The 24,059-nt window shown below is 39.3% G+C and overlaps 1 protein-coding gene across 1 annotated transcript; it reads left to right on the top strand.

The window, feature by feature from the left end:
* Positions 1–22,118: 22,118 nt before the first annotated feature.
* Positions 22,119–23,657, top strand: RTL3 (retrotransposon Gag like 3; the record flags this gene model as incomplete). Its single annotated transcript, XM_079911127.1, has 1 exon — positions 22,119–23,657. One exon carries the CDS (start codon positions 22,119–22,121, stop codon positions 23,655–23,657), a length of 1,539 nt encoding a protein of 512 aa, XP_079767253.1.
* Between the last annotated feature and the right edge of the window lie 402 nt (positions 23,658–24,059).

Raw genomic sequence — 24,059 nt, 5'->3', positions numbered from 1 at the left:
CCCCTATTTTGTCCTTCCCCCTTTCCTTCTCCCCACTGGTGACCACTAGTTTGTTTTCTACATCAGTGATTCTGTTTCTGTTTTATTATATTCATTCCTTTGTCTTATTTTTTAGAGTCCACAAAAAGTAATAACATACAGTATTTTTCTTTCTCTGTCTAACATTTTACTATGCATAATATCCTCTTGATTCCTCCACATTTTTGCAAATGGCAGAGATATCCTTATCTCTTAAATATAGGATTGTCTGACCAGAGTCATTTCCAGGTAGGAATTGTAAAATCTCTTTATATGGTCTAAATCCAAAGTTGACCAAATAGGACAATTTTTGTTTCAGAGAACTGCTTGCCCTAAGAAACTGCAACTTCAACCAAGTCATTTCCCCCATTTGGGGCACTGGATTGTACTGTAAACATTGAGGGGTTAGATTAGATACTCTCCAGAGGCTCTTTGAGCTCCAAAAGTTTTCATTCTATGGTAATGGATAGTTGTGTTCTATGAAGTGTCTGTCCAAGCTATTTAAGACATGTGGTGGAGTTTAAGAAAGTAACAACTGGCCATCATCCTTTACAATGTCCCTTTGTGCTTTGTACTGGTAAATCATGTCTTCATGGCTAACTCTACTGACATGGAGAAAGGTCACAAGACCCCAGATTTCAGCACTTCCAAAGCAATCTTTAATTTTGCCCAATTACTAAAACTCATGGATGAATGAGAACAATTCAAGTAATCATTTGTTTGTGATGTGTACTTTGTCAAATATACTAATTAAAAGTGAAATGATGCCACAGTCAATGAGACTTAGTTTTAACAAGGCACATAGACTATTATTAGAATGGGAATTAGAGGTTGTATTCCCAAATCACATTCATCCAAATACTTGGGCAGAAATGGTAAAATTATTGCCAAAATATCAGCTTATTTATTTGAAACCTTATAGTGGAATTTGCAAAAATTAAGGAAATTTTGACACCAATAAAATTAAAGTCATTATAGTGTAAAGGAACGAAAGCAAATAACATGAAGCAGGGAGAAATAATAAATACATTCTATGAGAGAAACAGGATAAAAATGATCTTGACAGAGAGGAACACTGAGTAAAATCTAACATGAGAGAATGTGATGAGGACAAATTTAAAATCCTACACATGTGTACAGGGAGCCAACTCTACAAGAGTAAGATCAAGGAAGGCTTGACTTAGTAGCAATATTTATCTTAGTAGCTGTAAGATCAATATGATTCAACAGGATCTGCCAAAAAATGAGTGGGATCTTAGCATGCATTGAGAATAGTTTGCATAACTGGAATTCTGTGTTCAATTCTGGAATCCACAGTTTGATATATACATACACAAAGGGTGAAGAAACTTGAAAGTTCAATGTGATCTGGTCCTGCTTAGTTTTCCAATGTTATCTTTTGCTATGTATCCACAAAGTCCCTTCATTTGATCATGCTAACCTACTAACAAATGCCTCAAATATTCCTTGTTTACCCATACTTATAAGTCAACATAATTTTGTTTCTCAGCTGAAGCACATTACCTTCTGTAAACATTTTCTAATATTCCACCTCAGGTTGTGGTTTATTCCTGTTAACACTCTATGCTTACCTCCATCACAGCACTTATTGCATAGCTACTGACTTTTTTTCTTTGTCATCATACCTAGAGCTCTTTGAGGGTAGGGTTTTCTTATTCATCTTCGTATCCTCAGCTTCCTGCACAGTGCCTGACTTATAGCAAGTGCTGAACAAACTACTTTAAAAAATAAAAGTTATACATGAATATAGAAAGGAAATTCAGCTGCTATGCTGGAGGAATAAGAGAGGTTGGGACACAGTAGTTGCTTTCAAATATTTCAAGGTCTGTCATGAGATAAGGAACTGAACTTATTTCCTTCAGCCTCAGAGAGCAAAACAGGAACTAGTATGTAGAAGTTATGAAGAAGTATGGAGCTTTCACTTCCAGATAAGTATTTTCTAACAAAAACAGAATGTTTTATTATAATATATCCATCAAAAGGATTTATCAAGCAGAGATTGGACTTTCCAAGGGCATGGGAGAGTGTGTTCAAACATTAAATAGAGAGTTAAGAGCTTATGTCTTCTACATACAGATGGCCAAGAGGCACATGAAAAGATGCTCAACATCACTAATTATTAGAGAAATGCAAATCAAAACTACAATTAGGTATCACCTCACACTGGTCAGAGTGGCCATCATCAAAAAAATCTACAAACGATAAATGCTGGAGAGGGTATGGAGAAAAGGGAACCCTCCTACACTGTTGGGAATGTAAATTGGTACAACCATTATGAGGAACAGTATGGACTTCCCTTAAAAAACTAAAAATAGAGCTACCATTGATCCAGCAATCCCATTCCTGGGCATATATCCAGAGGACACCACAATGTGAAAAGATAAATGCACCCCAATGTTCATTGCAGCACTATTTACAACAGCCATGACATGGAAGCAACTTAAATGTCCATCGACAGAGGAATGGATAAAGAAGACGTGGTACATACATACAGTGGAATATTACTCAGCCATAAAAAATAACAAAATAATGCCATTTGCAGAAACATGGATGAACCTAGAGATTGTCATACTGAGTGAAGTAAATCAGACACAGAAAGAGAAATATCATATGATATCGGTTACATGTGGAATCTAAAAATATGGTACAAATGAATGTATTTACAAAACAGAAATAGAGTCACAGATGTAAAAAACAAACTTATGGTTACCAGGGAAAAGACATAGGGGAGGGATAAATTGGGAGATTGGGATCGACATATACATACTATTATATATAAAATAGATAACTAATAAGAACTTACTGTATAGCACAGGGAACTCTACTCAATACTCTGTAATGACCTATATGGGGAAAGAATCTAAAAAAGAGTGGATATATGTATATGTATAACTGATTCACTTTGCTATACACCTGAAACTAACACAACATTGTAAATCAACTCTACTACAAAAGAAATTTAAAATAAAGTAAAATAGCTATTTGTTTTTTAAAGAAAAGAGCTTGTTTTCTAGCCTCTATAACTCTAAATTCTTAGAACTCTATAGTAAGGATCAAATCAATTGGGTTCTAGTCCTGGGTCTGCAGCTTCCTAGCTGGGTAATCTTGTTAAGATATTAAACCTCTCTGTGCCACAGATTCCTTATATGATATGACAGAATGAGACTAGAATGTTGCTTCCAACCAAAAAATTTATGGAATAAATAAATAATATGTTTATATAGAATTTATACTTTATAAAACATATTCTCATTTCCTCTTGTTTGATCCTTGCCACATCTCTGAGCATTGGTGGAAAGGTGCTGCTACTCCATCTGACAAATCAGAAAACTGTGGCCCAGAAAATTTAGGTGATTTGCTAAAGATTTAATGTTCCTTACACCACACCATGTTGAATTTAAAATGAGACTTTATGGCCAGTTTAATCATCTACTTTTTGAAATCCAGATATCCATGCTAACATCCATCAAAGGAAACCAAATCCAACATGCATGCTTTCATTTACCATTAGCAAAATTAATTATGAAATCCCTGGACAAATTTTGGCATATCTTTATGAGTATAAACTTCTGAATCTAGTTGAAACATCCCACACAAACCACATAGCCTAAAGAAGGGGAAGTAGTTATACACAATGAGGGGCTAAAACGCTGTGAATGCTCAAGTAATGTCTGATGAATGAGTGAATGGATAGATGAATTGATTGATGGATGGTAGATAGATGGATGGATGGGTTGGGGGATGGGTGCATGAACTGATGGATCAATGGATAAAGTTTGTGGCAGAGTCAGGAATGGAGCCTGAGTGTCCTGGCACTCAATTCACTGTACTGCCACTGGATAATTTTACCTCTCTAAGCAAAAAAATATATATATTTATGCATATTTTTAAAAACAATTGATTTTGGCAATGTGATCTAGCAGAAAAAACTATTAGCTTTAAAACCATACAAACCTGGGTTTGAGTCTCAACTCTACCAGCTAATAGCTGTGTGACCTTGGGAAAGTTAGTTGTCTTTGCCAGTTTCTTTTTCACCTCAAAAATGGGGATAATGTGGTCAAAATGAAGTGAAATAAAATATCTGTGTAAAGAATCTAGCAAGTGCATCACACCCAGTAGATGTTCAATAAATATTTGTCCTACTCCTTCTCTGTGACTTTTAAATTTTTACTTATATTCTACAGAAATGCTGATATTATCTCTTCTGAAGATCATGGAACTTCTTTACCATATGTGTCTCTAATCCAATGTTTCTCAAAGTGTGGTCCCTCAAACCAGCAGCATCAGCATCACCTGGGAACTTTTTAGATATGCAAATTCTCAGGCCTCACCCCAAACCTACAGAGTCAGAAACTGTGGGAATGGGGCTTAGAAACTTCTGTTTTAATAAACCCTCCAGGTGATACTGATACATTTTAAAGTTTGAGAACCACTAATCAATATGATTGGTACCTCTAGATTCATTGTTTAATGTTCTAGAACCAATTAAAGGCATGAAGACCTTTTATTGTGTTTTTTTCCTAAGGTATCCTCTGAAATAGGACATCATATCCACATGTCATGTTATGTCAATCCATGATCCAGGAGGTTACATTAAGTGACACTGGAATTCCAGTGACAGCTTATAAATAAACCATAATAAACTTCTCCTCATCAGTACATTGTGAGGATGTCCTTTGTTTGTAATGACCCCTCTAAACCATCTCAACAACTTTGTGAGAAAGGCACTGTACATCTTTGTTAAAAACCAAAATCTTTGTATTTCTTGACATCTTACTTTAAATGATGAATTACTCTTTATAGCAGTGATTCAAGACTAGTCAGTACACATACTGGTAATTCAGTGAACAGTACTTTGTTATTTTGTTTTATTGTCTTGGTTTAGAAATAGCAGAATTTAGCATGGACACATGCACTCTAGATCATTTGATTCAGATGGACATGCTTGAAGAATGCCTAATAAGTTGACCCATACAGTCCTAACCAGGCAACTCTGAATTATAGACATAATGCCTAAGAGGAAACAAACATTTCCTGGAAGTGTAACTGTCTTTTCAAATTTAAACCTTTATAATAATGATAATGCCATTCTCCTTTCTGCCAATTTCTGACCCAGGAGTTCGATGACCAGGGGTATAGTGACCATTGCAAGAAAGATAGAAGAATGGCTACTGAAAGGCTTTGAAGGATCAGCATAAAATCCTTAGGCCAAATAAAGTTTAACCACCCAGACTATAGGCATGAGAGACTCTCAACTACACTGAAGTTTAAAACAATTCCAACTGTACCCTGAATATTAATATTTCAGCTGGGATAGTAAGCCAAAAATGGCTGCCATAGACCAAGTCATCTGGGCCCTGAAGCTAAAACAATTGGAGTTTCATCTCAGCTGTGAGAAGAAAACTCATTTTGCTTTTTAATGCTTTTTTCCATTATGTTTCTACCATGCTCAAATCCAAGCTCTTCAAGGGCAAAAGGTAAGATCCAACAAATCTCTCAAGAAGTTCTTAACCGTGTATATAGTAGATGGCTGAAAACTGAAGAAAATTATAAAATCAGCACACAGAAGAGGGGTAGAGGAAAAGGTAATGAAGAGACACAAACTCCTTCACCTGGTCTCATCACCAGTTCTCTCACCCTTCTGTCCCACAAGTAAGGATGATACTGGGTAGTGGTGATCCAATTCCTGGCACTTATAATAAACTTTTGGATTTCTGGATAAATATAAATAAAAGCTATAGTCTGTGAGTCAAAACTACAGAAGTCATGTCAGAAGGTAGACTATTTAGTTAGATATGTATAATACTGGTGATTTGTAGACAGTTTTAGATGGTACATAAACAAACTTTTTGTTTTTAACATTATCTACCACATCTAGCCCATGACGCCAAAAAATCTAATGTTTAAGATAATGATAAAATAGACATTTAAATTTAAAATAGTTAATGTAAGTAAAAATAGTAAGCAATTAATAAAAAAGTGATGAGAATATAGAAGATATTCAGAAAGTGGTATGAAAATGACCAAAATTTAAGCTTAAGGAAAACTGACTTTCAGTAAAATTTAAGCCTTGGGAGAACAGTGTATATATTTATAACCTGAAGTCATTGCATCTTTACAGTCAAGTAATGAAATATTCATTATGTTTAGTCTGTACTTAATGAATCAAAGTTTTTGAGTTGGCAGGACCCTACTAATCAAATTGGCAAATGACTTAGAAGGGAAAGATTTTAATTAAGGAAGCAAACACTGGGGCTTGATTTGAAAGAGAGAAGAAGAGAGAAAGAGAGAAAAAGAGAGAGAGAGAGAGGGAGGGAGAATGTACTTGAATTTTTATCAATTTCTAAAAGCTCTTGCTTTTGGTAAGTTCAAGTGTTTAATGTGGTGAAGTTCTCTTTTCAGTGCACTAGGTTTTAGGTTAGGACTAGATGTCTAATTACTTTGTGCCTCAAATACAAAAATATTTTATCTTTGCCTGTCTCAGAAAGACAGAAATATCCAGAGTGAACTTATACAATGTGGTTTTATTCACTCATAAAAGAGAATGTGGTGTTACCTGGAACAATAGAAGTTTGGTGGGCAGGGACCCTGAGCATAGAAGGTCTTCCTCCAGATTTCCTGAAGACCACATTCTCTTGGATATGTGTTTTACTGGAGAGAGGAAAAAAAGAAAAGAAAAAAATGTCTTTTATCATAGTTTTTTTTTTTAAAAAAAATGAAGTTCCAAATAGTACCAGAGGTACTGTTACACATTTGAGTCTGTGTCTTGACATAATAAGACAATAGAACAAAGGGCCTTTGCATTTCTCCTACTCATCTTGCTAAAGCATTAATTTAGAAGTCTAACTATAAGGATTTACAGCTATTTCCCCACTGATTTTCCTGCCAAAAATGAAGAGAACACACACACACACACACACACACACACACACACACACACACACACACACTTTCTTTCATCTATCTATTGATGCATATAGATAGATAGATAGATATAGGCATAGATATAAATATATAGATATAAATATATCTGAAAAATTCATAACAATTATAAGGATATTTTGAAACTACTGAGTGCTTTTAAATTTTTTAATTTCCCAAACATTTTTACATTAGTCATTTCAAATAGATACTTTTTGATCATCCAAAAGCGGGTAGGGGGCTTCCCTGGTGGCGCAGTGGTTGAGAGTCTGCCTGCCGATGCAGGGGACATGGGTTCGCGCCCCGGTCCGGGAAGATCCCACATGCCACGGAGCGGCTAGGCCCGTGAGCCATGGCTGCTGAGCCTGCGCGTCCGGAGCCTGTGCTCCGCAACGGGAGAGGCCACAACAGTGAGAGGTCCGCGTACGGCAAATAAATAAATAAATAAATAAAAGGGGTAGGAAACATGAAGATCTGGTATTGCTTTACTAAGCAGATTAACCTCACTTCACTTTTAAATATGGTTCATATACTAGCAGATTAGCGGAATGGTATAGACGTAATATATCTGGATTTTAGCAAATCATTTTACAGAGTCTCTCATATCCTTGTGGACAAAATGATGAAATGTGGGATGAATCATAGGACAGTTAAACGTGGAGCATTTTAAACATATGTACCCATGAACTGCTGATGAATGTTTCTATGAGCAAGGAGAGGCTAGCTGTACCACATTGAGCACTTCCCAGACCATAATATTGGAGCAGAAATAAATGGTCACAGAAGAGTGCCAGGATGATGAGGGGTAGTCAAAAGCATATTGTATGAGAAACAGTTAAAGGAATTGTGGCTATTTCACCTGGAGAAGATTTATGGAGAATATCAGTGCGGTCTTCACAAACTTGAAGGGCTATTATATTGAAAATTAGAACTTAATCAGTGTGGCTGCAAAAGGCAGGATAAAGACTAAGGGGTGAAAATTTCAGTGAGATACATTTGAACTCAACAAAAGGAAGAATTTTCTGGTAGTAAAACAGAAAAATGAGCTGTCTGGAATATGATGAGTTCCTTGTCCTGTAGGGACTTGAGTCTGGACTGGATGAGTATCAAAGATGAAGAAGATGTTTTGGAGTGAGAGACTGGATTAGGTGGCCTTCAAAGCTTCCCTAATTCTTAGAGTATATGGGTCATTAACTTATTCATTCATTCCACAAATATTTCTTGAGTTCCTACTAAGTGCCAGGCACGATTCTAGGCACTAGAGAAACAGTAGAGAATAAGACAAATTTCCTGTCCTAATGAGGTCATCTTCTATTAGAAGAAATAGGCAATAAGTGAGAAGACAACTAAATACTTAAGATAATGTCAGATAATGAAAATGTCAGAAAGAAAATTACATCTTTGCATCATTTGCTCCTTACAATCACTGGAACTGAGATTTTTTGATTTAGAGATGAGTACTCTGCCCACTAAACTTATTTATCCAAAGAGTTAAGGCCTGGGATTTGTCAGACCAGATTGGGAGAGAGAAACTAACATTGGTGATTCCCTTTAAAGTATATTACAGGATTCTCATAAAAGGTGGAATTAACAGTATGAGATTCATAGTCAGTGAAAAATTATGTTTCTTGACACCAGAAGAACATGGCTTTAGAAATCATAATGTAAATAATGAGGACAATGTATGTTAGTTCATGCCCTTCAATCACTGTTATAAATGATCGTTTCACCGACATTGTGTGGAACAGAGAACAAAACAGGTGAGGCCCACCTGAGCATGCAAATGAATGATGCTATCAGGTCAATCATAGGCAAAAATCATTAAGTAAGCAGCTTTTTGGCTGCTTTTTGGTGCAGAGATAATAAAGGATCTCTTTACCAGACCCTTAAAGTCACACCACAAACTCTATGTGGCAAGCCTCTACATTTTTAATAAATCTGCCTCAGAAACCATGCTCCAGGTCAGCAAATGTCCATACTGAAGACAGAGGTAGCAAAATTGCAACCTACAAAATTGAATGTAATATAGTCAGATATATGTCTACTTGTGACAACCACCCTCCTACCCTGATACTTAGACAAGATAGAGGCATTTTAGATGTAAAAAGGCAAACAAATGAAAGGACTTTCTCAGGGAAGCAAATTAGACCAAAAGTAAACTCTAAAATGAATTGAAAACAGCTACCCGCTCTGGCCCAGTCAGAGAAATGCAAAGCAGATCCTAAGTCCCACTGGTCACCCCTACTCCCCTGGGTGGTGAGTCAAAGTGAAACATCACCTGATGCAGAAAACAAAGCCAAATTTAGTCTAGCCTAAAGAGGCATTGCCAAAAAAGGAAGAGGTAAAACAAATAGCCAGATGAATTTTCAAAAAGACAAACAACCAAACCAAATAAACAAATACAAAAGATCATTTAAAAGGTTAATAGCAAATTTCCCATTTCTGATTGAGACAGAGGAATGGGGAGCCACATGGGGTGCATTGTCCTGCCTGCCAAACCCTTTAGTACTTATGTAGGTCACCCTGAGGTCAGGCCACTTACAAGTGATGATTTCTGGGGAGGGAAAAGAGTAGGCAAGACTCATGTCTTCAGGCTGTGGATATTGTTTTCAACTCCTAATTCCTTAGCACTTAGGTAGAGTAACAACTGCTCACTGTTGACTCCATATTTGTATAGCACAGAAAGCTGACCTTAGTAGGGGCATTCGAATGAAGCTTTGGAGATGACTCTCCACAGGGCTGGTCTTGTGTAATCTGCAGAATGCAACCATGTTTACTCTCCTCCCCCAGCTTCTGAGGCCTTTTACTCCTTCTAGTGGCTCCTTCCCTTCAATCCATTGCCCTCCCACAGAAATGTCAGTGACTTCAAAGAATTCCCCACCCAAGGACCTGTCTTCTAGGCCTTAGTATAAAAAGCTGTAATAGTTTCCTGGGGTTGCCATAACATAAAAAAATGGAAAAATTCATTTTCTGAAAGTTCTAGAGACCAGAAGTCCAAAATCAAAGTGTCAACAGGGCCATGCCCCCTCTGAAGGCTCTAGGGAGAAATCCTTCCTTACCTCTTCAAGTTTCTGGTGGCTCCTGACACTTTTTGCTTTGACAGTGCTTCGCTCCAATCTCTTCCTCCATCTTCACATCACCTTCGTCCCTGTGTGTCTCTGTATCTTCACATGGTCTTCTTACGAGGACAGCAGTCACTGGATTAAGGGTTCCCCCCTTAATCCACTTAAACATTGTGCTGAGGGCAGTCCCTGCCACCAGTTTTTTGGAATCTAGAGTGAGTTAAGTATTTTGACCATCAGTTCATACCATACTAGTCTTCAAATAATCTAGCTAACTTGATGATATTTGTCCTGTCCTTCTTGAGCACCTTTGGAAAAGCATTAGAATTAATCTTTCTTTAAAACCAACATTCTTTCAATAGTCAATTCCCTACCACTACTCCCCATACATACACATCTCCCCACCAACCACAAGCATATTTCTAAGCAAGCTAGAAAATAAATCTTTGCTCCGAATGTTTTTTTGGGGTTTGAGTTCCTTCTCCTCTCCTCACCCCAACCAAACACCAACAAATTAACTCATTCAGAACGGGATTTAAAAGTGCCAGACAGAGGGCTTCCCTGGTGGTGCAGTGGTTGGCAGTCCGCCTGCCAATGCAGGGGAAGCGGGTTCGTGCCCTGGTCCGGGAAGATCCCACATGCCGCGGAGCGGCTGGGCCCGTGAGCCATGGCCACTGAGCCTGCGCGTCCGGAGCCTGTGCTCCGCAATGGGAGAGGCCACAACAGTGAGAGGCCCGCGTACCGCAAAAAAAAAAAAAAAAAAAAAAAAAAGTGCCAGACAGAGAAAGGAACAGAAGTCCCCATATCTGACTCCTTCGTAAAGTTTTCAGTACTTGTTAAACTATACATCGCAAAGCTCCACCTCTAGAAATTCTGGAACTGTTGACCTTGCTGTGACCTGGGAATTGCTTTTAAGGAAAAATCTCAGATTATTCTGATGCCAGCTTTTGAGGACTAGGTTTTGAGAACCACTAAACACCACTGTTTTATGAGTATCTTGCTAAAAATGCAATATACAATTCATATACTGTACAATGCACAAATCTTCAGTGACGTTTTACATATTCATACACCCATGTGACCACTACCCAGATCAATATATGAAATGTTGCTATCACCCATACTCAGAAAGTTCCCTTGTGCTTCTTCCCAGTCAATACCCACTCATGCCCAGAGGTAACTACTATTCAGACTTATAGAACTATTGATTAAATTTCCCTGCTTTTGAACTTCAAAAAATGGTACCATTTACTCTTTTGTTTCTGGCTTCTTTCACTCAAGATGTTTTTGAGATCCATCCATGTTCTCATGTATATCAGTATGTTTTTTAACTTCCTGTAGAATCACTGAATGTTGAAGCTTGAAGGGACTTTAACGATCAGGATTAAAGCTCTGGCTCAAATGTCTATAAGGAACCAGGCAGAGAAAGTTTAAGAGTAAAGCAAGTAGATGTAATGGAGTAGGGAGTGTTAGGAACTGCAGAAAACTAGAGTGTGTTCTCCAGCTAAGGAAGCAACCAATATTTACTCAGCTCCTATTGGTTGTTGCTATATGGGAATATGGGCTTAACATAGATCTATTTTTCAAGGTAACTTGGAAAACTGGACTGTTGTATAGGATCTCCTGATTTTTAATCAACTTTAAAATAAGTACAGATCAATCAAAACACATCTGCAGGCCACCTCTAGACCAGAGATGGTTAGTTTGCAATCTCTGACTAGTCTAACCTCCTTACTTTCAGATAAGGAAAAAAGGCTCAGAAAGGAAGATACTCATTCACAGACACACAGAAAGTTGGGGACAGAGCTGAAGCAGCCTAGTATAATAGTTTAAATTGCTTAGAGCACAGAGTATGAAGACAAATGGCTTGAGATGTAATCCCATCTCCACCATTTACCAGGTCTGTGGCCCCTTAGCACATTATTTAGCCTTTATGAGCCTCAGTCTTTAAACCTGTGAGATGGAAGGGGGAAATGCCTTTCCTGTAGGGTTGTTGTGGTTGTTGTTATACTAACTTAATTGAATGAGTTAATATAAAGTTAATATAAGCAAAAAATATAGTATAGTATAGTGCCTAGTGCATAGTAAATGCTAGAGAAGTGTTTGCTATTGTTGTTGCTGTTGTAGTGGTTGCTGCAGCTATTATTTCCATGGAAAATGTATGGGAACAGTAATATTATCTTTTATGTCTGAGAAGTTAGTTTCTTCAGGAAAAGTTATGATACCAGGACATTTATAAATTTTCAAGCTTGATGAAACACAGCATTGAAAGGGGTCATTAATGCCAAATGCGCAATTAATCAAAATATTTTCAAGCGATTTTTACCCCAAGAATGAAAGATATAGCTGCCTATAGAAGAAAACTGATGTTAAAATTGGTGTGCCTAATGTGTAAAAAATAGTCTCCAATTTTTTTAAAAGTTGGACTTTGTTAACCAAAGAAGTAGTTTTTATCAAACTTTAAGATGATACATACAAGAAGTTTGTCAGAAATGCATCTCTTTTACCTATTACTATAAAAGCTGTGGGGGATTTAAAAAGTGTAATCCTAATACCAGTTTCTATTTTGTAGTGCTTTGGAGTTTTTGAAAGCTTCTTTCACAAATATTAGAAACCTAGATTGTTAGAACTAGAAGGCATTTAGGAAATCATACAACACCTCTCATTTTCTAGATGAGGAGAGATTGCTACCTACCCAGGATCATGTGGCAGGACAAGAATCTGGCTCCTCTGACTAACCAGAGAAAACTAAGACAAGATATAATTAGATTCCAAATGAGAACTGCCATCAGTGTTGGCTGCATTTGCAACAGGAAGTGTGGGCTAGGGAAATCAGGTAAGGCTCTTAGGAGGAGGCAGCTTCTGAACTGGGCCTAGAAAGAAGGGTTAAATTTTTAAACTTGGAAAGTCAGTCAGAGGGCATAGACCTGTAAACAAAGTCTGACTGAGTGTGCCACGTGAGTAGCACAACGTAGAGACTAACATGGTTAGTAAGGCATGAGTAAGGGAAAAGGGAAACACTGCTGGAGAGGTGGGATAGAACTGCATCTTACAGGGCTTTGAATGCCAAATCAAGAAACTTGGACATGAGGCCACAGCCAGATGGTAAGCCTCCTTTTTATTTCTTCATTAAAAAAAAATGTGTGCTCTCATGTTGTGTTCTTACCACACACACACACACAAGACACAAAGCAGCTCTGGGAGATGTTGGATATGTCTATTACCTTGATTATGGTAATGGTATCACAGGTGTTTGCTTATGTCCAAACTTATCAAATAGTACACAAAACATATGTGCAATTTTAGATATCAACTATACCTCAATAAAGCTATTTTTTAAAAAAAGAAGAAATGTATGCTCATATTTCAAAAATAACTCAAATGCTACAGAAAAATGTAAAATGAAAACTAAAAGTCCTCTCCACTCCCCCTACTCAGAGTCACTTATGATTTACAGTTTCTTATGAAACTTGCCAGAAATGTTCCCCCATGGAGTTATTTTTAAATAACAATCTTTATTTTTCAAACTGTGCTATCTACTGCAGTCATCCTGATGTAGCACAGTGACTAGATTGCACCATATCTGGCTTACACAAATGTTGAAAGCAAAAAGTGCCTCAGAAGTACAACCCTGCTTGCTTAAAGGCAGCTGAAAAAAGAAATCACGAAGCTCTCTCAAAAAATCAAGAAAACCAAAATGACTTTTCAGCTCTTGACAAATAATTCATCAGTGTAATCTTTCCCATTTTCACATGCTGTTGGACCATGCTCTGCTGGCATACATAAAGAAAATACAAATGTCCCAGGAATCTGATGTGACTCCTTGCTAATGATATTTTCTGCTTCAGTCTTTTAGCCAAGAAATAATCAGAGAATAAGAGGGGAGCTATTTTTCTGTCAGGGATATATACAAATAACACAGTTTTAGATAATCCAGCTGTGCTAGAAAAATCAAATACAGCAGTGACAAGAACAAAATCATGGCATAAATGGAATGGAAGAAGATGAGGAAATGGAATTTGGTTATGTAAATATGCTCCAAGAAGAAATAATTGAAATGAAATATCTAAACCAAGAGGTCCATGCTGGGGTTAACATGAGACAGTCTTGCTTGTTTAATACCTGACTTGGAGGAGGAGGGGAATTGAACCATTCTGAACATGGAGTACATCACAGGCAGAATTACGGGGTATTGAGAAAACACACATTAAAAAGTTCTTGGAAATGTTGAGATAAAATCATAGTCAAGCTCTATCAGGTATTCCTGGGTGGAGAGGGGAGATAGCTAATGGGTGTCAGTAGTTCAGTAAATTAAGAAAATATATAGGGCAGTTAAAAATTCAAGACCACACATTTCTTGACCTAGTATATATACAACATTTGCTTTTTACTGTCATCTCTGCTACATGGCAACTTTCTCTTTAAGTAGCTATGTATCACATTATATGTCTGTGAACTTACATACTTCCTTCACATACCCCAGGCTTCATCCAAACTGAACTGCTGCTTGTCCATTCATAAGCTATAACTGCTAAACTCTGTGCCTTTATTTTCACTATTTCCTCCAATAGGAATGTCCATTTCTTCATCCATTTTAATTTCACCCCCATAGTGGGATGATCAAATCTTATCCCTTTTTCAAAGCCCAACTCAAAAGCTCAGCTAAAAAATCACCTCTTCTACTAAGTCTTCCCAGATTCTACCCCTCACTCCTCTCCACCCACCCCACCCAGTCACAATCTTTCTCTTTTCCACCTTCATTACACATTACCTGTATTTCTTACAGGGCATTTAACACTAGGAGATTTCTACACTACTAATACTAATGTACATATTTTGCCTGCATACTGGCCTGTAAACTATTTGAGAAAAAACTTCAAGTGGATTCATCTTTGTATTCCTCACCCAGAATACATACTTCAAACACACACACACACACACACACACACACAACTGCAACACAGTGCCTTTAACCACCTGAATGGTCAATAAATATTTGTGGAACAGTTGTGTTAATTATGGTTGGTTTATATACAAAAATTTGTGAGGAATTTTGTTTGAATGCACTAGGTAAGCTGATATAGAAAATCGGTGGCAATCCCTTTTACTATCAATATGATTTTTATCATCAGCTACAACTCAACAAATGCCTATTGTTAAGTATTAACATTATTTCTAATCATCACAGCAACTCAGTAATGACCTATTATTATCCCCTACTTTCAGATGAGGAGAATGAGTCTCAGAGAATTTAAGTAATTTGGCCAAGATCACACAGCTAGTAAAGAGCAGAGCTGGGAACTGAACCTTAACCTGCCTTACTTCAAAACTTGCACTCTTTCCATTAGCACATTGTTTCAAAGCACTTTCACAACTATTATCTCATTTGTACTTCACAGTAAAAATATTGGGTTGTCAGGGTTGATGTTCTCCCTCCTCAGTACACCATTCACAGCTGCATCTCCCATCACTACACTCGGACATTCCTCTCTAGTCCTACTGAGAGTCTACCACCACCCCTTTAACAGTCTGCAACCCTATAAAGACCATACCACCACCACTGCCTGAATAAGACTTTTAGAGGTGCTTAGGTAAGTCTAATCATTAAAAGATAGTCTCCTATCATGTGATTTTTAAAATGCTAAACCATAAAATTAAATATTCTCTAAAGGGAACCCTCCTACACTGTTGGTTGGAATGTAAATTGATACAGCCACAATTTGTCCGGAGGATGAACAGAAAGAAGGGGAACCAATGAGAGACTAGCTGTAGCTGTTTGGACAGGCACATGTCACTCTAATTTTTGATTGGTACAAAACTTTTGATACAGCCACTATGCAGGAGAACAGTATGGAGGTTACTTAAAAAACTAAAAGTAGAACTACTATATGACCAAGCAGTCCCACTACTGGGCATATACCCTGAGAAAACCATAATTCAAAAAGAGTCATGGGGCTTCCCTGGTGGCGCAGTGGTTAAGAATCCGCCTGCCAGCGCAGGGGACATGGGTTTGAGCCCTGGTCCAGGAAGATCTCACATGCCGCAGAGCAATGAAGCCCGTGTGCCACAACTACTGAGCCTGCACACCCGAAAGCCCGTGCTGTACAACAAGAGAAGCCACCACAATAAGAAGCCTATGCACCGCAACGAAGAGTAGCGCCCTGCTCACCACAACTAGAGAAAGCCCACGCACAGCAACGGAGACCCAGCGCAGCCAAAAATAACTTAATTAATTAATTAATTTTTTTTAAAAAGAGTCACGTACCACAGTGTTCATCGTAGCACTATTTACAATTGTCAGGACATGGATGCAACCTAAACGCCCATTTACAGATGAATGGATAAAGAAGATGTGGCACATATATACAATGGAATATTAATCAGCCATAAAAAGAAACAAAATTGAGTTATTTGTAATGAGGTGGGTAGACCTAGAGTCTGTCATACAGAGTGAAGTAAGTCAGAAAGAGAGAGACAAATACCATATGCTAACACATATATATGGAATTTAAGAAAAAACAATGTCATGAAGAACCTAAGTGTAAGACAGGAATAAAGACACAGACCTACTAGAGAATGGAGTTGAGGATATGGGGAGGGGGAAGGGTGAGCTGTGACAAAGTGAGAGAGTGGCATGGACATATATACACTACCAAACATAAGGTAGATAGCTAGTGAGAAGCAGTCGCATAGCACAGGGAGATCAGCTCGGTGCTTTGTGACTGCCTGGAGGGGTGGGATAGGGAGGGTGGGAGGGAGGGAGACAAAAGAGGGAAGAGAAATGGGAACATATGTATATGTATATGTATAACTGATTCACTTTGTTATAAAGCAGAAACTAACACACCATTGTAAAGCAATTATACCCCAATAAAAATGTTAAAAAAAAGAAGACGTGGCACATATATACAATGGAATATTACTCAGCCATAAAAAGGAACGAAATTAAGTTACTTGTAGCAAGGTGGATGCAACTAGAGTCTGTCGTACAGAGTGAAGTAAGTCAGAAAGAGAAAAACAAATACCGTATGCTAACGCACATATATGGAATCTATAAAAACGGTACTGATGAACCTCGTGGCAGGGCAGGAATAAAGATGCAGATGTAGAGAATGGACTTGAGGACACTGCGATGTGGGGGATGGGGAAGCTGGGACGAAGTTGGAGAGTATCATTGACATATATACACTACCAAATGTAAAATAGATGGCTAGTGGGAAGCTGCTGCATAGCACAGGGAGATCAGCTTGATGCTTTGTGACCACCTAGAGGGGTGGGATAGGGAGAATGGGAAGGAGGCTCAAGAGGGAGGGAATATGGAGATATACATATACACAGAGCTGATTCACTTTGTTGTACAACAGAAACTAACACAACATTGTAAAGCAATTATACTCCAATAAAGATATTAAAAAATAAAAAATAATTAAATTAAATTAAATGTTCTCTTTAACTGACCAAAATGTACATATGCTGTTTTTTGAGCATTTTTCTAGATTTTCTGTGATCTTTCCTTCTCTCCTCCCCTCCCCCTCTCCCTCTGCTTTCCTTCTCACCTCTGTTTCCCCCTCCCTCTCCCTTTCCCTCTGTCTGTTCTGCCATGCTGATGCCATAAGCTTGGATTTGTCTGCTTTCTGGGTGAACAAGCATTGGAAAATCCCAGAGAGTAGGGTTCCAGGAAGTAAAGGAGAGGACAAGATCCCTATAAGAGGGACATCCCCAAGAGTGGGGTTATAGCAAAGGCCCCTTATTCCACTGGTAGGCTGTGATGGTGGTTACTTCAGCCCTTAGCTAGGGTAGCCTGGTCAGCACATTGCCAGGATTCAATGAAGCCAGAGCATTGAAATCATTAAGCAAATTTGCTAATGCTAGAAGCCATATTGGGCCAGCCTTATAAGGAAAAAATATATATATAGGGCCACCTGAGTGGTGTGATCTAAAGGATGTCAAAATGATATCTCTGTCTCAGGATATCTCTCCCAACAGTAGGGTTTTGAAGGGACTGCAGCCTTTCAGAATACCCTATGAAAATGCAAACACCCCAATAAAGTTCCTTTTAGAGCTCAGTAAGGATTCATTTTCCCAAAATGATAGCTGATCAAGGGAAAAGGCCACCTAAGTATGCAAAGGAAAAGAAATAAAATGAGAAGATGGTAAATACCATAAAAAGAGACGAAGGGGTGACAAATTTTGACTCCAGAGTTGTACTGGGGTAGACTCTATTCCTATTCCATTGCCAGGTGCTTTGGATCCCAGTCACATGAGTAAGGAGAATTCTTAGAAAGCTTTCCAACTTCTAAAGGAATTGAGAATTCCTGTTGCCCCAATGCTGTATAGTCTTGATACAAGAAAAGTTTCAACCTGTACTAAGAACATAGTGGGTTAAACTTAAAATGCTGCAAGCCTCTAACCATAGGAATAACATGTTGAACAAAACAGACACCAGCGTGGGACTGCCCTCAAGGGGTAGCTGGGCATTGTGCCAGAGGTCTGTGAGGTAACCTGTCCTGTTCACTCTTTCAGGCTGGAAGAGGGATGGGTAGGAGCTTGAGTTGCTTGAAGATGCAGCCTAGCCATCTTTGAGAAGACCCCAGTAGAAACCGAAAATGTTTCAGATTGTACATTGCCAACAAAATAAAATTATGATTCTTAGTGCAATGTACAAAGTAGAATTTCATCTTATTCAAACTTTCCCTTCCCTTTCTCCCTAAGTTAACAATTAACATATGTAACTTATTAACATAACTGAGCATAACTGTGCAGTCTTTATATCTGTTAAATGGACATTTGTCTTTTTTCCATAAAAATTCATTTGCCAGTTTTTTTAAAAAAAAACCTCATTTACTTAAAATATTTTCATAACCATTCTAAATCTCCATAATTTCCATCATGTTGTGAATGTAAGGAGAAGAACTAAAGTATAGTGGAAACATGATGAGAGTTTGGATGTAATTACTTTTCTATTCTTACTTGACTAATTCAGGATATTAAAATTACTCTAGGCATTTTGACAAAAGTAAGTGTAGCTCTTCTTTCCACTCAAAATAGAATAATTCTCTATGTTTAGACAGTTTGGAACTTGTACTTAAGGACTTTGAATGTGGTCTTTGCTCTTTAGCAGGGGTGGTGGAGAGGTCCATGCATTTGCCCACTGAATAAATATGTCCGTAAGCAAGGCACTATTCAGTGCTTTAGTCCATGGACTTTTTAAACATCTCTCTTGGCTGCTCCACAATCTCTTTGTTAATCATCTCATCTTCATGCTCAGGTGCCTCCAGTTCTAATTCTAGAGCATTATTTGGTAAACTAAATCATCCATAGCCCAGCCAGGAAGAAAAGAATAGCTCCCGAGTGGTGAAAATCAAGCTGTAAAATCCATGCACTGTAAATTTCTTCATATGAGAGCCCCTGTTCAGCCCTTACACAATTCTAGCAAGTTGAACTATCTAGTTTCCCAATTCACAGATGCTTAAAAAGAATAAATTAAAATGATGTTTCTGCTGCTATAGCTGCTTATCATCATAGTCAACCTTCACTGGGTATTACTAGCTGCTAGACACTGTGCTAAGCCTTTTAAATGTATTATTTCGTTAAATCTTTGCAAAGACTCTATAAAGTTAAGTACCACTAATAGCTCCATTTTACAGTTTTATAAGCTGAATTTTATTTTTTTAATTTAAATTTTTTATATAAGCTGGATTTTAGACTAAATTTTAGAAGAACTAAATAATTTGCCAAATTTGCCTATACTTAGTATAGAAAGGTATATAGTTAACAGCGTGGAGGGCTATATGACAGTTTGATAGCAAAAGAGTAGAAAAATACAAAGTGAAAAAAAATTACAAGAAGTTGGAAAGTATAGCAATTTGGAGGTATTTAATTTGGAGACTGGCCACTTTATACCTCTCAATAGCTTTCAGAAGGCAACATGGTGTTAAACGCAGTAAAGGAGCTGGTTTGTATAAGTATGAGCCCAAACCATTAAAAAATAAATCAAATTACACTCAAAATAATCTACTTAAGAATGGAGAAATAAGTGTAATGCATTCTATAAATATTTCTCAGAATTTTTTTAATTGGTAAGGTAAATATCAACTGTGTGTTTTGGATTCTCAAAGGGAAGGCTCCAGTTATCTAAAAAATTCACATAACCAGAACACATTATTTCCTGATGATGGTGGTATTTTTATGTGTGTTGTGTTTCTAAAGAATAAAACATCAAAAGGAAGGGAGGTAATATCATTTGATTTGCAAAAGGTTTTACTTTTCTTTTCAAAGTCTCTGCATTAAGGTTCAGCTTGTCCAGTCTGTCAGTTTGCTGTGGTTTGGGCATATTCCATCACCAGGGTTTATCCCATTATGCTGATTAATGTAGAACTGACCATTTTTAAAGGAGACTTTGGACCATGAATAACCTGATGTGTGATTTGATTTGGCCAGAGACAGTTCCCAACCGCACTCCTTACTAGGACAAAAATGAGTCTTACCTAAAATGGCCACATGGCCCATGCCCAGGGCGTGACTGTGATTTGTCATGAGAAGAGAAGGTGAGGTCTTGAGCAAGGTCACTTCTCAAGAGGTCAGCCCTTAGTGGGATACCTGGGTGCTGCCTAGAACACCTGAGTGGCTCAGGGAAGGATGGGAACCCTGGGCCAAGACATTCAGAATGAGCCAGGGACCCTGCAAGACTGTTACAAGTACCTTTCAACAAAGTTGTACTCCTCTAAAATCTTATCCTATTATACTTTGTCTAGATCTGTCCATGGTAAAATTCCCAAGAAAACATTGCAGGGAGGGACCCTAGGGACTGAGTAGGTGGGTGGGGGAAGGGACTAAGGTGCTGCAGGCTGCTCTCTGAGTAAGAATTAAACAAACAGCCCAGTGTGGATAGAGTGATGGGAGGTTACATTAGACGGACATAAAAAATAAAGTCCCAAACCACTGTGGTCATTCAGAAATGTTTGCAACTTTTCACAAGGGCAGTGGCATTACTCCCAATTTCCTGGCCAAATATTTATTAAAGTAACCAAGGGCTGAGTACATGAGGCAGCCTCACATGGGCGCAACATCCTACTTTCCTTGCTGCGCTAAACTGAGAGGTACTGTCAAAAAAAACTCTTCCACACTCGAAATAGCTACGCTAGAGAGGAGAGTTGGAACGTGTTCTGGGAGTGGGTGTGTTTGTTTGAGTTCAGTGTATGCAGAAAAGGCAAGTCTCCACAGTCATTCACACACTTCCCTTCTCAGCGATGGGTACGCAGACAGCCGAGCTCCTGGACTAAGTCTCTGAATGGTAATGTACATTTATAAAGATTATTTTCTTAACTATTTTGAGGCATTTTATAAATAATGTGCATGTGTCTGCTGAGCGCATATATATATTTTGTCAACTTTTGCTTGTTTTCTCCTGAGGCTGGCCTTGTGTGGTTACTTATGTGGTATGATTTCTGAGGTGTCAGAAAGAGCTCCCCCCTACCTCCTACCCCAGCCACCCAAAAATATCTCTTGGGTTGGCCCACCACAGAACTTAAAATCCCCACATTGCTCAAACATTTGATTTAGTCATTGAAAGCAGCTGTTAAAATCCAAGTGTTACATTGGGATATTAGGCAGACATTAGAAATTAAAGACTATATAAAACAGGAAAAAATATGGAGAAATTGCTTCTAATATAATGCTCACTTTCAAAAGAAGAATGCAAAATAAATACACAGATTTGGTCAGATGCTGTTCTTAAAATGTCATGGGGTCAGAGCCAGCATATATGACCCAGTTCATGAATATGAGCCTATAGTAAAAGAAATCCAGCACTGCTGGGCAAGTTTTATCATGATTTATTTTGAATGAGTACTTTCCACAGTTTCTGATCCTCAGATCCCACTCTCTTCACAGTGTATCTGACACCTCTCTTTGCTGAGTTCCGGGGGCTCACAGTGACCTCCTGTTAATCAACCTTGGTGGGGCCCAAATCCCCACTTTCTGGAAAACTCAAGGAGCCTGACATCTGCCTGTGAGGAGCTTTTAGAAAGACCTCACAAGCACTCACCCACTCTCTCTTGGCAGCAAACTGCCAAACCAAGTCCATTTCCTCAAAAGATGGTGGAGGACTTAGCAGCCTCCTATATTGCTCTGAAATTGGAGAATGAAATTCTGCAGGCTCAAGTGCAGCGGCTGATGGAGGAAAATGCTGCCTTGCAGTCCCAGATCCCAGAGCTCCAGAAGCCTCAAGCAGCCAAAGAGGATGAACCACTCCAGAAGCACTCAGAGGCCCAGGAGACCCAGAGACCCCCAGAGACCCTGGATTTCCCAGCAGCCTTGGAACCCCAAGAGCCCCCAGAGGTCAAGGAGCCCCAGAAGCCAAGAGAGTCTCAGGACCTCCCATCCTGGGAGCCCTCAGCAGCCCAGGAGCCCCAGAAATCCTTGGAGCCCCCCGCAGATCCAGAGTCCCTGGAGCCCCCAGCAACCCAGGATCCCCAGGCACCTCCAATGGTCCACGAGCTCGCAGGAGCCTGGGAATCCCATAAGCCCTCAGAGGCCAAGGAGCCTCAGAAGCTCCCAATGGCCCAGGAGGTCCAGAAGCCCACAGAATTCAAGGAGGTTCAGGAGCCTCCAGATACCCAGGATGCCCCAGCAGGCCCCGGGACCCAGAATTCAGAGCTCCAGGATCCCCCAAATGCTCAGGAGCTCCAGGAGGCACCAAAATGCCAGGACACTTCAACTCACCTGGAGTCCCTTGAGTTTCTTGCCCCCCAGGAGCTCCAGGATCCTTCAGATGTCCAGGAGTTCCTAGGACTCTTAACAGCCAAGGAGTCCCTGGACAGCCTAACAGCTGCTGAAACATCAGCAGCTTCAGAGTTTCCACAGTCTTCCAATGGGTCAGAGGCTGAAGCTTTCCCTCTAGAATACCCTTTAGCCTTCAATGGGGATGCCCAGAAGCTTCCTGAGTTTCTGGTTCAATTGAATAGCTACATGAGAGTCAGAGGGCACCTGTATCCCACCGAAGCAGCTCTGGTAAGCTTTGTTGGCAACTGCTTCTCAGGTGAAGCAGGAAAGTGGTTCCAGCCCTTAGTAGATATCCAAAGTCCCTTGCTGGAGCAATTTGAAAGTTTCATACAAGTGCTCCAGGATACTTTTGACAATCCAGAAAACATGGAAGATGCCAACCACCGCATCCGTAAGCTCTGCCAAGGGGAGGACCATGTCCACCAGTATGCGACCCACTTCCACATCATTGCTCAAGAGCTAAACTGGGATGAAAGCACTCTCTGCATCCAATTTCAGGAAGGGCTTGCCAGTTCTATACGAGATGAACTGTCTCACACAAACCCAGCCACCAACCTATCTGACCTGATTACCCAATGCATCACACTAGAAGAGAAGTTAAGTGGTAAGCCTGATCTAAGTCCACAAGAGGCAAGTCCATCTCAGGAGAAAGCTGGGTTTGATAGTCCACCAGCTGAAAACCATCCTGTGCAGGCTTCAAGCAATCGCCCACACCTCAGTGAAGCCGAACGAGCCCGCCGCCGTGAAGGCCACTTGTGCCTCTACTGTGGTTATCCTGGTCATTTCGCCAGAAATTGCCCTGTCAAGCCTCATCGTGCCCAGCAGGCGGGAAACATCGAGGCCCGGCGGTAAGGGGGAACCCGGGCGGGCCAATCTACAAATATGCCTCCCCCTCACTTCCAATATCTATGTCTCGTACTCTATGGCTTACTGTTGAAATCCGACTGGGAAGACGACAGTTTTTCGAGCAAGCTATGGTGGATTCAGGCTCCTACAGAAACAGCATTGACCATTCTGTGGTTCTTCGAGAGAAGCTGCCCATCCGCAATAACATCTTTCCTCTGATGCTCGAAACCGTAGATGGCCGTCCATTGATTAATGGACCCATAACCAAGGAAACACCACCTGTTGAAGTTAAAATTGGAAACCACGTTGAAGAGCTCCAGTTTGACATTATTCATGCGCCAAGGTACCCTCTGATTCTTGGAATCCACTGGCTTGAAACACATGATCCTAACATCGAGTGGAGTACCC

This window comes from Stenella coeruleoalba (assembly GCF_951394435.1).
Source record: "Stenella coeruleoalba genome assembly, chromosome: X".
Classification (NCBI taxonomy): Eukaryota; Metazoa; Chordata; class Mammalia; order Artiodactyla; family Delphinidae; genus Stenella; species Stenella coeruleoalba.
This window is presented reverse-complemented; position numbering and strand designations above follow the sequence as displayed.